This window comes from Hyperolius riggenbachi, chromosome 4 (genome assembly GCF_040937935.1).
Source record: "Hyperolius riggenbachi isolate aHypRig1 chromosome 4, aHypRig1.pri, whole genome shotgun sequence".
Lineage (NCBI taxonomy): Eukaryota > Metazoa > Chordata > Amphibia > Anura > Hyperoliidae > Hyperolius > Hyperolius riggenbachi.
This window is the reverse complement of record NC_090649.1, coordinates 184,622,087-184,639,502: the sequence shown is the minus strand read 5'-3', so window position 1 is coordinate 184,639,502 and position 17,416 is coordinate 184,622,087. Positions and strand designations below refer to the sequence as shown.

The 17,416-nt window shown below is 42.3% G+C and overlaps 1 protein-coding gene across 1 annotated transcript in view; it reads left to right on the top strand.

Annotated features, from left to right (window-relative positions):
• Positions 1 to 17,416, top strand: part of CCDC39 (coiled-coil domain 39 molecular ruler complex subunit) — a 51,145-nt gene that overhangs the window by 18,328 nt on the left and 15,401 nt on the right. Inside the window, exons 8-16 of the mRNA XM_068281077.1 lie at positions 2,135 to 2,238; positions 2,374 to 2,506; positions 5,408 to 5,602; positions 7,344 to 7,508; positions 9,032 to 9,169; positions 9,872 to 10,080; positions 14,318 to 14,441; positions 15,689 to 15,848; positions 16,798 to 16,904. Coding sequence (XP_068137178.1) covers positions 2,135 to 2,238; positions 2,374 to 2,506; positions 5,408 to 5,602; positions 7,344 to 7,508; positions 9,032 to 9,169; positions 9,872 to 10,080; positions 14,318 to 14,441; positions 15,689 to 15,848; positions 16,798 to 16,904 — 1,335 coding nt within the window. The remainder of the gene's footprint in view (positions 1 to 2,134; positions 2,239 to 2,373; positions 2,507 to 5,407; positions 5,603 to 7,343; positions 7,509 to 9,031; positions 9,170 to 9,871; positions 10,081 to 14,317; positions 14,442 to 15,688; positions 15,849 to 16,797; positions 16,905 to 17,416) is intronic.

The following is a 17,416-nucleotide window of genomic DNA, read 5'->3' as shown; positions in this document are numbered from 1 at the left end:
GTGACCCCTGCCTCAGAGTTGAGTCAAAATACAGTAAAATCAGTTTACCCTTTTCACACTCACATGCAAATTAACCAGGAAGCACTGCAATACCTACAGCTAAGTGAAAAGCTGAGGTCTTCCATTACAAAAGAATACATTCTCTTACAGAGTCACATGTGCCAATCTAGAGGTTCCCCAGACTTTGTCACCTTCCTTATAACTTATTAAAGTGTACCTGAGACTAAACCCAGGAAAGCATTTATATGTACCAGGGGCCTCCCCAGCCCACTTCATGCCGTTGGTTCCCTCACTGTCCTCCCAGGCTGTCTCGATCCTCCTCTGGCCACCCAGGTAAATCCTTCAGTCAGTGCGTACAGCACACATGTGACCCGGCTGCGCACTCGGCTATTGGGCTCCTGTCACCAGGAGTGCACTGCGCAGGTGCTGAACCCTCCCAGCTTTGGGAGCATAATGGGGGTGCACGTGCGAGGCTGAGCTGTACATGCACAGTACAGGGCGACTGAAGGATTTACTGGGATATCTAGCAGAGACACGATGGAGCCAACAGCATAATGGGGCTGGAGGAATCCACAGATATATATATATATATATATATATATATATATATATATATATATATATATATATATATATATATATATATATATATATATATATATATTATTTTTTTGTCTCAGGTTTCATTTAACTGGATTCTGTGTTTTATTTCTTGATTCATAATACTAACACATTTGCAAGATAGTTCAATACAAAACAGCACAACTTGGCATCTGAAGTGGCTGCATGAGCCTCCAGCTCATTTACCGCAGTGCAGACTCTGTCCAAGGTGCTGAATATTTTCTTATCTGAGGAAAGAAACAATAACAGTGTGAGGGTCTTCATGACGATGTGGGGTCCTCTCAACTCTATTAACCTACTTGCTACTGATGTCCAGGGCTGTGGAGTCGGTACAAAAACCTTCCGACTCCGACTCCTCAGTTTATGAAACCTCCGACTCCAGGTACCCAAAATGGCTCCGACTCCTCGACTCCGACTCCTTAGTTTAATACTTACCAGGGCTGTGGATTTTGTACAAAATCATCCAACTCCTGACTCCCTACTCCTCAGTTTATGAAATCTCCAACTCCGACTCCGGGTACCCAAATTGCTCTGACTCCGACTCCAACTCCGACTCCACAGCCCTGCTGATGTCAGCAGTTGGGGAGGGGTGATTTGCAAGAGGCCAGCAAAGCCTTCTACTCACAACACACCACGCCCACTGATGGAGAGCACACCCTGAGTTGTTTGGATGAACACTGACCTGATGGGGTTTCTAGTAATGAGAAGTTGGGGGTATATGCTGCTATCCAATAACTCTGATAAAACAGCGATCATATAAGCAACCCTGCCCTGGCCTATGTGTATATGGAACATTCTGAGATGCCTTATACATTGTATATAAATGTAAAAGTCGGGGTCAGTAAACATACAGCTTTGATTTTTTTTGTAATTTGCTAGAAATCTTCAAGGATCTTCCCAGGTATTTCCATCTTGATCCATCACGCGACTGAAGTCTTTCCCTGTGTTGATTGCAGAGCAGTGTCTATTTTTGTTCCTTACAGTCTTGTTTGAAGAGAGGCTGTGAGAAGCATCTTTGCTCTTTTATATTATATGAATAGATATTACTGGAGGATGCATCAGGCTGTCTTACATTACTGTGGTGGGAAATTAATTTAACGTAAAAACTGAAACAAGGAAAAAAATGTCTAATACTTGCCGATGGAGAGGGAAGGCTCTGTATCCTATTGAGCCTTCCCTGTCCCCTCTTGGTCCCCTCATTCCGGTGCCGTCACCCCAGTTGCATGTATTCAACCAACTGGTTAACATCTTGTGTTCTAAAATTAGCTGCTTTCTGAAGGCTGCTAAGATTATTGTGCTGACACAGCTGAGAGATCAAATTACAGTTGTGATTAGACACAGATGAGGGGGAATACACTCTCTAAATACATACAGGGTGCATTTTTCTATGTCTTCCTTCTGTCCTGTGCAAACCTATTGACAGCCTGATACATTCAATGCATTGTTATCTGTATGAATGAAGCACACATTGTGAAATAACCTATAGTGATGATTTTCTTTCCTCTCACAACAGCTGGACACTCTGAAAGGCACCGTTGATAGGACAGCTACTGAATTAGAAGCGCTGAGAGTTCAAGTTAACAATTTTAAGAAAGAGATTCGCAATAAGCAAGAAAGGTAGTATACATGTTGCATTCAGTATCTCACTTTTAAGAATTGACATTATTTTGTAGCGTGTTACTACTACTGTAGTATACAAAGCATGGCCACTGAAAAATAGAAGTTTTAAGAGTTAAACATGTCATTGTTAAGGTTAAATATGTCAAAAGAATACAATGAAGGTCTTACTGAAAAACTGAAGGTTGTCACTGATTCAGCGCTAAGCGTGGAAGAGCGGGCACAGCGCATAGAAGAGATGCTGAAGGATCAAGAGAAAACAGTGAAGGTGAGAATTATTAAATCACAAAGCGGTGTGCTGTGTAGATATTATCACATTTTAGTTTTTCAGCAGTTCAAAAAAGTCAGAGTGATGAAAGATGACATGTTGGTATGGGTTGATGCTCTTTTCTTTATGAATTGAGGACCACAGGTTTCAGGAAAATGTAACAATGTTACAGCTTAACTTTCTCGGCGGATATCATGAGTCAAGCTCAGGGTGGAAAAAACGGGAGCGGTAATCCTGAGCGTGACTCGTGGTAGCCGCCAGCAGGACTGTGCAGAGCATAGCGTGCAGCGGGCGTTTTCACTCACCTCCCGAGGATCCAGATGCCGGCAGTTATTCTCTTTCCTGTCCTCCCTGTCTCTGCATCCCTCGGGTGAGATCGCCATTTGTCGTCATGACGACAGACAGCGATCTCACTACAGGGTTACAGCGCCACCCAGAGGATGGAGGGAGAACTGCAGCTCTGGATCTCAGGGAGGGGAGTAAGTGCTGGGGCGGCTGCTAATCAGCCAGCGGTGTGATTTTTTTTTTTTTTCCCCCGGTTTTAGGGTCTGAAGGCATGCAAAAAAAATGTGCTGCTTTTAGACCTTTAAATCTGGAAAGAATCAGACTGCCAGTGGGGTTAAAGGATACACCATGTGACGTGACATGATGAGATAAACATGTGTATGTACCAACCATACAATAACTAGGCTGTATTCCTTCTCTGCCCAAAAGAGGTAATATTAAAGTATGCAAGGGGCAGTTTCTGTCCAGATCGGGACTGGGTCAAACCACAGCGTATCCTTCACTGATAAGAAATTACAGCCATAAAACACTTTCCTGGCAGAAAAAGGCTTCTGAGAGCAGGAAATATATTAAAAAGGGTCAGTAGTTTATAGATTTTAGCTGTGGCATTCTTCAACGAAGGTGTCATTGAGCAGAGAGAATAAAACATCAAAATCCTAAAAAGTAGATTCAAATATAAAATAAAACCGTGGGATATAAAAAAAAAGTTATTTTAGGAGGAGGAGGATAGATACAATTGTCTATCCCATCAGTTTTTCACCTCCTTTCTCCTTTAATCTCCTGACCGTTACGTCGCTCAGGAGGTTTTGTTACTTTTTGCCCGATCATTAAATATTTGTCCCTAACGACTGTAAAGCCTATAGCTAGCACTAGGCTAGCTAGTAGAAGTGTCCAGCACCCTCCAATCCCCGCCGCTTCCCTGTTTATACATTAACCCACCTGGATCCAGCGATCGGCGCAGCCTCCCCGCACAGCTCCGGTCTCTCTATGGGGAGGATCGCACATCACGTCGCCGACGTCATGCGCAAACCCGATCCTCAGCTGTGCAACTTGCAAAGGTTTTGGCATTACTTTTACTACATAATGCACTTGTGGAAAGTACTGTATGTGTGTGTATAAACACACACAGATCAGGAGAATGCCAGAGCTTTGGAAGCAACATAGGCAGCTGAGTTGCTGAAAGGGTTAAGTACCCCCCTACGCCCTTTACCAGGATAGGCAATAAGTAGATATGCCTGAGATAAGCTCACCAGTCTGTGAGCAGAGTCCAGGCTCGGAAGCTTCCCGCTGTGTGAGGAGAGGAGTGAGGGAGTCCTGGCCAGCCAGCAAAACCGTTCAAATCTGCATTTACACGCGGGGAGAGGGAACGGGCAGGGAGATCACTCACTGTCACACTCCAAGTCTCTCTTCTTCCTGGAGTGTCTCCATCTCTCCTAGCCTCGCCTACTTCCCTGCATCCAATTGGCCTGCACTTTACCAGCTTACCGTGCCGACCAGCTAATCTTGTTTTGTTCATTTTAACAAGCATGGGCTTTCCCGGAGCTTACGTAAATGGCCCATGTTGTGTATCATGGGTCCCATGAGAGCCTCCGGGCCCCCCTGCGGCTGATGGTGTTGCAGGAGCGGTAGTTATGCCCCGGGATGCCATGAACCCCCAGCTGCTGTCGCCCAAATGTAAATGTACCCCCCCCCCCCCAATGCCCGTGCATTCAAATCTCACCTTCTCCAGCTGCCACAACTATCTAGCTGCTTCCGGTCTCGTACATTGCTTCTTTAGAGCACCGCCTATGTGTGTGACATTAAGCGCGTTCCAGGTGCTATACACATGGTGGTTGCATGCGATAGCGGCGCTCATGGGGAAGCAGCAAATGAGACCGGGAGCAGCTAGATAGTCGTGGCTACTTGAGAAGGTGAGATTTGAATGCACGGGCACTGGGAGGGGGGCACGTTAACATTTGGGAGGACAGCGGCCAGGTGGGGGAGGCGGCATCACAAGGCTGATTCCCAAGACATTCCATCCTGAAATCGATCATGAATCGGCCTGTTGTGTATGGGCTGCCAACAGATTTCTCTCATCCGATTTGAGAGATCTGAGAGAGAGCTGTCTCTTGGTTGATCTGCCCATACATTGCTAGGTGTATGGGCACCTTTAGCAGTGTTGCTCATGTGTACCAGAACTTATGGTAAAAGCATATTTATGACCGGTTTGAATATATGATAGATTTGTAGTCTGAATTGTCATTCATAATCTATGTTCTAAAGCAGATCATGGTCAATAAGACCCTTCCAAGATATCCAAGATGCTTCTCCTTGGGATCTGGTAACCACGAGCTACACAAGCTGCCACCAGCCATCCCCCATTTCAGCAGAACAATGATTGCTGCTCCTGAAAGCCACATCATCAATGCATTTTGTATCCCACATCCATGTGTATATGACCCTATTTCATAGACTATGTAAGCTAAAACGCAATAAATTGAGCAATGAATATAAAATACTATCAGCAACAGAATGACACTATTTACTTCAAGCAAAACACAAATAAATAACCAAGAAATCTCCATTGTTCAGAAATTGTGCAAAATGACCACTTAAATCTCTCCATTGTATCCACAGGACCTTGAAGCTCAACTTAAACATATAAGAGAGCAGCATTTCAAGAAATCGCAGGAGCTGCACGAACACAAGACAAAAGAAAAGCACATGATATCAGAAATTAATGGAAGCCAGGTCTCGCTGAGAAACCTTAATAGTCAACTGCAAAAACTTGACCTGCATGCTTTAAAGCAACAGGGGATCATTTACAATCAGGTACAAAAGCACGCTGGCTTTCAATCATTAAATCCCTTAAATGCCACTGCTGTGTGATTAGAGAAAGCTAACCACATGCAGGACATTTTTCATAATTGAAATATTTTCAAATATAGAAAAGCAGCTAGGAAAAAGCCTAATAAAAACCAAGCATGTGAATAGACAGTGTGGGTATGTAACATTTACCATGAAGTATTTAGAGTTTGCAGGACGAATATAATTGCATTAAAATTATAACGCGTACGTGATTACAAGGTGTTATTTTTAAAGTCATTTTTATGAACTGTATATATCTTAGCTTTCTGACATTTCATATTATAGAAATACATCCAGATGGCATCAGCTGTTGGGTTTCTATCAAAATAATGTATGTTTTTTAATGTAATATTGCTAAAAAGGCTTGTCCAATACTTCTGGACTTGTGCTAGACTCTTAGGGCTGGTTTCCATATGCACGCTTTTAGCCACGCTTGTGGAAACGCGATTGCAGGAACATCAGTCAGTGCACAGACTGCACTCTCTAATGTCTCCATACATGCGCTACGATTCACCACTGAATAGCAGCGCATGGTTGCAGCATTTTGGGGCGATTACGCCCGCGATCCCATTCAATATAATGAGCGCCGCCCCTGGGGGAACCATGTGCAACGCAGAGCTGGCTGATGCACGGCTCCTGTGTTGCATATGGAAATGATCCCTTACTCTTGTGTGCACTGGATCCTCTAATATTTAGCAGTTCTTAAGATGGCAATACTCTGTAAGGCTTTGTAAACATGGTAGGTAGTTGTATTCCAATATGACCGGTCGAGTCCGTCTCTGCCGAAAATCTAGAATGTGTATGGCAGCCCTGATGTATGGGCAGAAGTTCCAGCTTGCCAAATCATATCGTCTGAACACATGCTGAGGCTATTGTTCTCTGCCTTAACCCCCCCCCCCCCCCCCGCTCAGTTGTGCCTTGCACTGCTGCCCCCCCCCCCCCCCCAATAGCAGCAGAATGTGTTGCTAGCCTGTAAGCTAGCAATGCACCTTTACTCCTCATACATGTGTACCAGGCTTTAGATATTTGGTAGATGAGGTAAACAATATCCTTGATATTGATTTTTACCTGTTTTAGGGCCTAAAGGTGGCCATACATTTATATGGTCACCAGATTCGACCATCAGGTAGATCCTTGTCAGACCAAATCTGATTTGAGAGGGATCTGTTACTGCCACACACACTAGGTGTAGATTTTTAATAGATTTTAATCATGAATTCTATTTAAAAAAAAGCTATCTGTTCGATACAGTGCAATCCTATGGGCTGTCGATCTGCTGCCACCTTTGACCTGCCACCAATCGATTGATTTATTCAATGTATTTGATCAATTTTAGCCAGAAATCAACCCGACTGGGCACTTGCTGCATCGATTTCTAGCAGATTCAATCAGAGCGATTGTATCTGCCGCTTACCAATCCTGTATATTTTATATTTGTGTACACCATTGCCTGTATAATTTTGTACACCATATTTGTTTATTATTTTTTACAGAGCTATGAAATATGTTGGCACTTTATAAATCAATAAAAATAATGGTTCCCTAGCCATAGCTGGGTCATCTGAAGTGTAAATGTCTGGCATTGTTTTGTCTCTAGCATTCACCTGCTGAGGAGTTTTCAGTAGCCTGCTTTTTCATACATTATATCTAAACTTACTATATGTTTTTGCATGTGATTTTGTAACTCTGTGTGTTTTTTGTACAGGATTTCCAAATACAGCAGCTGGAGCGCAGTCTATCTCGGTTAAAAGGTGAGGTCAACACTGACGAAAAACACGCTTTGGAGACCAAAGTAGCGGATCTTTCAAAAACACTAGATGAGCGCAAAGCGGCTCTTAATATCCTAAACTCCCAGCACAAGAAACTCCAGGTAACCCTTTTCATACTGTCAGCATGGATAAGCAAAGTGTCCTACTTTTTCAGTTGAGTTAGAGCTGTTTTACACTGTACATGCTTTGCTGCATTTTGCAGATTTTTCGCAACCCACAAAGCGCAAGAACAATAGGTCTATTATGTAAATCGCAGGTGCAAGTTTCCACTAGTGCAGTCCAGTTTCGATCTAATTTGGCCTGAACCCAAATTTTGGTCCTACTAAATTTTTTTTGTTACATAGTTACTTGGGTTGAAAAAAGTACAACGCCAGCCTGCTCCCTCACATATCCCTGTTGATCAAGAGGAAGGCGAAAAACCCTTACATTTGAGCATTTGGCATTGTAGAAGCGCGCGGAAATCCCAGGCCCCTTAACCCTTTAGCAGCCAGTTTATTTAGAGGAATGTCTGAATAGATTTCCACAGAGTCAGCACCTCAGGTAAGGAAACTGGGAATAAGGCTGTTGCCAAGCCTCGAGTGGATTACTCAAACAGTCCTGGACAAACCAATCTATCTTCTACATTAATTTATTAATGCTCCAGGCCAGTTTATTTTAGCACATTTTTTATTTATTATTTGTCATATTTCCTTGCTTCTAATTAGTACTGCTGTAATGTATATTTATGGCCACTTGTCACTAGGGGCAGTATGAGACAATAACAGAGGATTTCTGATTTTCTGCTAACAGAGTCAAAAGCAGTGCACTTATCTCAAATGAGATGACTCTATTGAAGCTACTATTGGGTTAAGGACCAGAGCCTTTGTTTTTTGTTTGTGATCACTGTGATTGGCTCACAGTGATCACAGAGTTTGGAGCCCGTGATCCTGAATGTGATATGGAGCTCAGTTTCATGCTGGTGGGGACGGGCTGTTGTGTCCCATGCAAGGGAGCCGGTATAGTTAAAGCTATGCTGCATCAGGCCTGGAGGGGGAATAGTAATTAACATGGCCCGGACTTGTGCAGAAGCAGGATCAGCCATATGCTGGCTGTATCCTGCGCCCAAGTCTACTGGCGCGTTTTCAAATGTATGCATTTTGCCTGCAGCTGTGCATCTGCCTATGAAGATAAATTGGAATGTGGGTGAGGTGAGTGGTGACCTGTGCAGCTGAAGAAATAAATGTGCAAACTATTTCCCTTTTTCACCTTTGTCAATGCCTCTGTCGCCGTTCTTATTCACCACTTTTGGCCTATGGTTTCTACAGTAACGCTGGGCAATGTAGTCTGGACTGTGTTGTTCTCCATGCTTGGGAAGTCACAGGGTCCTTTCTGATTGACCTGCTTAGCAGATAAATCCAGAGCAGGCAGGACGCAAGCTGTATATTAGTTCCAAGCACTTTTCTTCCTTGAAAAGGCCATTATGTTCACCACTTTGCTTCTGTAAACTGTTTATATTCACTCATACTGCTTTCAGTTAGAATTTGCCACACTCAGTGTTGTGTAGATTAGTAAGGTTTTGACCTTTAGACCATCCATGTAATATATATCACCATGCTTCTCTGACATTATTTTATCTACTCAACAGGGTGATGTGCGATACATTAAAAGAGAACTTGAAAAAACTGGTCAAGAGAAAGGAGATCTAATCAGTAAGCTGGAAGAACTAAAGCTGTTCAACACCATGTCTGATAAAGCACTAAAGGAACTCAGGACATCAAAGCAGGTAATTTGCACCTTGTTAATCGTTGCTTATAAAATCAGTCTGACCATCCAAATACAGTATTTTCTCCAGCAAAACATAGGGGTCAGTTGCACAAGACACTGGCTCTCATTTTCTCAGAGATATATGCAGAAACCATCACTTTGTCATTGGGAAGATGAAGGTCAAGCAAACAATCTGACCATTGGGGACAGTTCGTACAGGTGTTCATTTAGTGTCGCCAGGCTGTGAAAAAACATGATACTCACATCAAGCTGGAAGACCCTTACATCGCTGGTGGGCAGAGGGTTAATGATTGTATGTAAACTGACCACTCCCCTCAGCACCTTCTTTTCCATTTCAAATTGTGGTTCCCAAGCAAAATTAGCATAGCCCCTCCTTCCTTGTATGTATAAACAGGTTGTAAAAGACCACCACAAGCAGCATGCCATTGGTGGCAAAGAGCTTTCTCAGGTGGATAGTGTTTGTTTTGTGTTTTTTATGTATCTTTCTGCAGCTGAATCATGATTCTGACTGCTAGGTAAATAGCATATCACAGAAGGAGCCAAGCGTGAGCAGTGGCAGTGCGAATATTGGAGCCAAAAGCTAGCTAGCAGTGTAGGTGGACTGTTGGTGCAAATGCCTCTCATGGCATTCATTAGAATGAACTTTTGAAATGTTCACATAAAATGTTGACATTATCTCATCATATGTACATCTTTACAGGATTTAATGGTTGATGACAATATTTTGAAGCTGGAAGTGAAGAGGCTGAAGGACATGTTGTACAGTAAAGCGGATGATGTTTTCTCCTTGGAGAAACGCAAGCTACAGTTGCAGACTGCTATGAAGGAGCGTATGCAAGAAATTGCTGTGCACAAAGAGATGCTAAAATCTCAACTCAGACTTGTGGATCAGGAGAGGCAAAATATAAGGTATTTATAAAGTCAATGGTACAAATTAAAACTTGGAGAGCAGTTTGACAAACCACAGTCAATTCCACTGTGTGTATAAAGGCCACAGTGAATGATGAATCATCATTTAAGAGATAGAGAATAGGATAACAGAGGCGCCAACAGGATAAAAAAACACTAAAAGAACTTAAAAACCCATCTTGGTTATAGAGGAGGCAGTGGTGGACTCACCTCCTCCAAGCAGAACACACGACTGTGGATTTTCAGTCAAAACAATTTTATTGGATACTCCAAATAAAGTGCAACGCGTTTTGCGGGATACAAACCCGTTTCATCAGGCAATAACAGATAGGAGTAAACAGCATCTGTCAGTATCATCAACACAGAGGCGCTCAGTGTTGATGATACTGGCAGATGCTGTTTACTCCTATCTGTTATTGCCTGATGAAGCGAGTTTGTATCCCGCGAAACACGTTGCACTTTATTTGGAGTATCCAATAAAATTGTTTTGATTGAAAATCCACAGTCGTGTGTTCTGCTTGGAGGAGGTGAGTCCACCACTGCCTCCTCTATTACCAAGATGGGTTTTTAAGTTCTTTTAGTGTTTTTTTATCCTGTTGGCGCCTCTGTTATCCTATTATCTACATGAAGTCCACCCTTGGTGGAGGGTTGTATCCTTCCTTCTTCTACTACAGAGAGTGACTTTTTAATCCTGAGTGGGGTCAGGACAATCTGCCCACCTGCTTTGACAGTGGTTGCCTACTTGGTAACCCTGGTTTGTGAGTATTAAATTAATATTATTAATCTTCCAATTATACATTACCAGTACATACTACATTATATTGGGCTCTTGGTGTTCTCTCTTTTTCTCATCCTTTGCAATCATTTAAGAGATAAAAGAGCAAGCAAACCAAAATTATATCTTTAAAAACAGAGCCAAGGCCATTGGTAACCAGTTCAAAAAGTGCCCTCCAACTCTTTCTGCCCCCTGACACTGTTTTGTGTAGTTAGTGGTTTGTGCGGCCTCCTCCTAGCTGCCAGTTTTATGTTACCCCCTCAGTTAAAGCCAGTGTTAAGCTAAAGAACAAAACAAAAACCACATACTCATCCATGGAGAGGGAAAGCTCTGGGTCCTACAGAACCTTCCCGCTCCTCTCACGGTCCCTGGCCATGTCTCCCCCGTTTGATTCCCCCCCAGCCGGAGACTTTGGAAGTCTTCTGGAGCCCGAGTGCTCCCGAAGATGGCCGGTTCTATACTGAGCATGCATAGTGCAACAGATAATTAAAATTTTCTTTTTTTCTACAAAACTTTTTAATGCATTTTATAAAATGTATTTAACATTGTGCTTGTACTGGGGCCTTAAGCGTAAGTGCTCACTGAAATTCCTTGAAGTGCCCATCACTATTATTATTAGTGAACGATCATATTAATGCCGTTGTACAAACCAAAGAAGCTGGTGGGTTCGGTTGATCCTGAATGATAGCATTATTAAATGTTAAAGGGATTCTGAAGCTAAAATGAAGAAAAAAAACAAACACAAAACAAATAATTATTTAAGGAGAAGGAATGCTCTGGGTTCTATAGAGCCTTCCCATTCCTTTCACAATCCCCTCATTCCAGCACTGGCTCCTTCGTTGAAATCTCCTGCCACAGGAGGCTTCAAAAGTCTTCAGGAGCCCAAGAGCTCCCGAAGTCAGGTGGCTCTGTACTGCGCATACGTGAGAGAGCTTCCGAAGACTTCCAAGGCCTAAGGCAATGGCAGTGAGAAGTCTCCAAACTATCGGTCGGAGACTGCTAACAGGGGAGCCAGCGATGGATCAAGGGGACGAGGAGAGGAACAGGGAGGCTCTAAGGGCCCAGGGCCTTCCCACACCTAAGGTAAGTAAATGTTTTTTGATTTTGTTTTTTAATATTCCCTTCAGACTCACTTTAACCACTTTACCCCCGCGCGTACGTATTTCTCCGCCCCATTTTTCCATCCTTTAACAACCAGGGACGGAGAAATACGTACTTTCCGCGTTCCCGACGCTGTCCGCGCTCCCGCTCGTAAACACGCCGCCGCCCGCTCGCCCAGAGATCAATGAACGGGAAAATCCATTCCCGTTCGTTGATCTAAGCCCCGCAATGATCCGCTGCTCTCCTATGGGCAGCGCGATCATTGTGAGAAAAAACTCACGTGTCCAGCCTCCTTATACTTCCTCCAAGCTTCCGGAAGGAAGCTTGGAGGTCGCATTAAAACAAAAAGTTACTGTGGCCATCTTGTGGCCAAATAGTAAACTACACCCTACACATTTTTCACATACAAATAAATGACTTTTACACATAAAATTAACTCATTACCTCCCACACTCCCCATTTTTTTTTTTTTTGTAATTAAAAAAAAATTAAATTTACAATTAAAAAAAATACATAAATAGTTACCTTAGGGACTGAACTTTTTAAATATTTATGTCAAGAGGGTATAACACTGTTACTTTATAAACTATGGGCTTGTAATTAGGGATGGACGCAAAAATGAAAAAAATGCACCTTTATTTCCAAATAAAATATTGGTGCCAAACATTGTGATAGGGACATAATTTAAATGGTTTTATAACCGGGACAAAAGGGCAAATACATTTCATGGGTTTTAATTACAGTAGCATGCATTATTTAAAAACTATAATGGCCGAAAACTGAAAAATAATTATTTTTTTCCCCACATTTTTCCTATTTTCCCATTAAAACACATTTAGAAAAAAATAATTCTTGGCATAATGTCCCACCTAAAGAAAGCCTAATTGGTGGCGGAAAAAACAAGATATAGTTCATTTCATTGCGATAAGTAATGATCAAGTTATAGGGGAATGAATGGAAGGAGCGCTGAAAGGTGAAAATTGCTCTGGTGCTCAGGGGGTAAAACCCCTCAGTGGTGAAGTGGTTAAAGACAAGACGAACTGTAATGAATAAATTGGCTTCTTTTTTTTTTACTATTTTAATTTATAACTTATTTACTCAGAGTTTTCCCATTGTAAAATCTTTCCTTACCTTGATTTACATCCTGAAATTTATCACAGGTTGGCGACATCTTTAGTCCAGCCAAGTAATGCCTGTGCATAGAGCACTTAGTAAACAAATATTCCACAAAGGGAAATACTGTATGCTTTGTACCCAACACACTCAGCATCCACCTAGACAGGTCTATAGCTCCAGACCTGCGAGCCGGTGCCTGACCCCTGCAGGTACACCTCTCCTGCTATAGTGTGTTTTGTACACTCTGTAACTGTATGCTGCTAATACAGCTTACTTGAAAGAACCTTCTGTGTGAAGTCTCCAAGTGTTGGCAAAATACTGTATGCTTTGCAGCTGGAAACAGGTTCACTGACAGGAAACTGTCAGGGCCATGGACCTGACATCACACTGTGGGAGGGGTCTCACCACAATATCAGCCATACAGATGTCAGTGATTATCTATTAGAGAAAAGGGAAAGATTTCTCATGGGAAATGGGGTAATGGCTACTAATTGGAATGAAGTTCCTCTTTACAGAAATGGTCGATTGGCAGGGCAAACGTTTTCATAGATGTGATTGCAACTGGTTTAGATACAATCACAAGTTGGATTCTTTAAGGTCTCATTTCCACTTGGGGTTATTTGGAGCGGTTCCTTGCACACAGATTCAATGGGGAATCATAGCCTTTTGACACCAATTATCAAAAATAAGATTGTTCACTAATAATCACACTATTTATGGGCACTTTGAGAAATAATGACAGAGATTTTGAGAATCACTTTAAATATATTACATTTTTACTCTCAAGGCATAAAGTCACTTTCACCTATAGCAGATTTCATGAATGGGTGAAAAGCAAGTCAGGCTCAGAAAGACCAACTTCCTGAGAAAAGTTCATGTGACATGCTGGACATTTTAGACTTGTGTGGAGGCCGCCATATTTATTTCCTTTTAAACAATACCAGTTGCCTGGCAGTCCCGCTGATCTATTTGGCTGCAGTAGTGTCTGAATAACACCAGAAAAAAGCATGCAGCTAATCTTGTCAGATCTAATAATAATGTCAGAAACACCTTATCTGCTACATGCTTGTTCAGGGGCTATGGCTAAAAGTATTAGAGGCAGAGGATCAGCAGGACGGCCAGGCAACTGATATTGCTTAAAAAGAAATAAATATGGCAGCCTCCACATACCTCTTGCTAAAGTTGTCCTTTAAAGAGGGTTCACAATATCAAGTATTTTCTAACGGCCAGTTTTGATCTCTGTAGCTCTGAGCTCCATGACAGATTTGCAAAAGTTGAGAAAATGAGAAAAAGATTTGAAATAACTACTATTGCAATGATGCCCCCAGAGGGAGAAGAGGAAAAGTCACAAGCATATTACATAATTAAGGTAAGATGAACCCATCAATCATTGGCCAATCAAAATTGGATGTGGGTACGTACCCTAAGACTCAACTTAAATGCTTATCCAGGAATACAGGAATTGGCGATTTGTCGTGTTTTAGATGGAATTATTTTTGTGGCCAGCCTTGACATTACACAATAGGCTAGCTGCACCTAATTTTATTTCTCCTAGGTTTTCTCCAAGGAGATAATTTTTCATATTATGTTTAATTTAACATTTCAGCACTCTGCAACTGAAAAAGTACCAATGGTAGGTGAAAAAGTACTGTGAAAAGCATTTCCTTGCTTGCTGGTGGCTTAAAACAAACCTGAAAATATGATTGCTTGCTAAAAAATGTGCCATTAATGAACACCTTTAGAAAAGTTCCTGCTTAACTGGTTGCCAGTGACGAGGTAAAAGCATCATACTTTAATAAACATGTGCTAAGTTTTAAAAAGGACTTTGTTCTGAATTATTGAACACCGTTTCTGAGAAATGAGATATATGACAGTAAATGAAAAACAACTATCCGTGTTTCCTCAAATGAGACAGTGTCTTATATTAATTTTTACACCAAAAGATGTGCTAGGGCTTATTTTCAGGGGACGGCCTTTACTTTTATGAACACACAAGTTCCTGTGCTGTGTGTCCTCCTGCCTTCCCCACATTGGGCCTCTTCCTCTGCTGGATCCACCTGTGTGCCCGTGTCCCCCTTGTACCTTTAGTGTCCTCCTGGTATTCCCCTCTGTACCTATGTCCTCCTCTATCCCCGTCCTCCTGGTGTCCCCCATGCCCTCCGATGTCCCCCTGCATCCTCCTCTTACCCCCAGCTCCATGCCGCACTGTCCCTGTGTCCTCTGATGTCCCCTGCATCTTCCTCTTTCCCCAGCTTCATGCCGCTATGTCCCCGATCTTCAGCCTATGAAAAAAAAGTATGGCAACTTGTATTTCTACTGGAGCTGATGGTCTCGCAGGTGAAACCATCACTGCACTCGCTGAGTAGCAACTACTGCAGGGATTGGCCCAATGATGGAGCCATGGTCCTGCCTGTGAGACCATCAGCTCCAGTAGAAACACAAGTTGCCATACTTTTTTCCCTTTACTGACACTAGGGCTTACTTTCGGGGTAGGGTTTATATTTTGAGTATGCTCAAAATTCCTGCTAGGGCTTACTTTCAGGGGATGTCTTAATTTCAGGGAAAGAGGGTATGTAGCTTGTTTAATAAGTAATTTGAATATAATTGTAAATTTAGGCTGCACAAGAAAAAGAGGAACTTCAGCGTGTTGGTGATGAGCTGGATGCCAAAATTCGCAAGGCAGAAAAAGAAATTAATGCACTAGAGAACACACTACAAGTTGTCAATGGCTGTAACAGCTCTTATAAAAAATCACTTCAGAAAGTGACAGAAACAAGTAAGTCTGTCCATAGTTTGTAGTATGTATACTTTTTATAATAAAAGTAGTTCAAAATAATTAGACAACCATGTTCTAGATGATTATACAAGAGGTACATATGGTGGATATTAGCACACACATTACGGTTATAGGATTTTGGTGCAGGGACATAGGTGCTGAAAAATTAACCCCAGAATCCTTAGGCTGGTTTCACACTAGTAATCAGCATTTTGGGTGTGGTGTGATCACACCACAATGCTAAAAACAGGTTTTGGAGATATCGGCGGTAATGTTTGCTGCAAGCCAAGCTATAAGTGAAGCTCTCTAGCGCTCACTTCCTGTGGTGGAAATATGAATAGCAAGGAAGTGTACTGAAACTGCAGCAGTTAACGTCTGTCAAGCTTTGTTCACATTAGAGGCATTTTTTGAAAAATTTAAGCGCAGGTGTTTTTTCCAAAATGCACAGAAAGACGGTTACACCATGTTTTTGCTATAATGGAAGGTATAGGAAAAACGCAAAATGCTCACAAAACTACTTTGTGGAGCAATTGCGTTCACGTTTTTAAAAAGAAATAAATTGTACTTATTCTTTACCGGATCAAGAGTTCACTTCCTGACTACCATCAGGGAGTGAATTACCAAAACGCTCAGGAAAAACACGCGGCAACCGCTAACCCAACGAAAAAAATCGCCCACCCGAGCGCCGGGAATCGGAAAGAAAGAACGCCTCAAAATAAGGCCACTGCGGACAGACACGAGAGCCGAACGCAATGTGAACAATGCCTCAGTGTGTGTGTGTGTGTGTGTGTGTGTGTGGGGGGGGGGGGGGGGGGGGGATGTTGAAGGTATAAGTTACGAATGCTGCTTTCCCTGCATGACCAATCCAGTGATCCTTCATGGAGTGCACTTTCAGGTATCCTTTTCTGTAGAATCATAATTGCTATTGAACCCCTCTCTTTGCTCTAAGGTGAAGAGTATGAAGAGAAACTTCAGATGGAAGAGCAGAGGAAAGCAGCAGAAGAGATATATAGGTACAAGCGGCGTGAGATGAGAGAGCTGCAAGAGGACCTGCAGGTGAGGAATCATGTGATCACAACAATGGAAGTTAGACGTTGCCCACTATAAAGGTGATGGATCATAAAGAAGAGAAGTATGGAAGGTGTCATCACTAATTTACTTCTTCCAAAATGCTAGTTTACTGACTGAGGTTCCAATTGACTGGTCTATATCCCTTATTAAAACACTTAGCCTCAAGTAAGTTAAACTTTTTTTTTTTTCCATTACAGTATTCCTGTAAACAGTCAGCTAGTAAGAGGAGAATGTGTGCAGGTCTCACCTTGTCATATTGGAGAACAGCGAGTGTTACTGAAAAGTGTTTCTGTTACTGCAGTCGCATCTGTACAGCTGCTGTGAGAACTTCTTTTGTAATACGGTACATACAGTCTGTCCTGGATTTGTCATTAAAAACTCTTCTCACTTTAGGATAATGCATGTGACTGCAGTCACACAACAGCTAAATCACCACCTTTTCAGCAACCATCACTGTGGCACAAAATGACCCAGGCAACAGTTATAAACTCCTCACT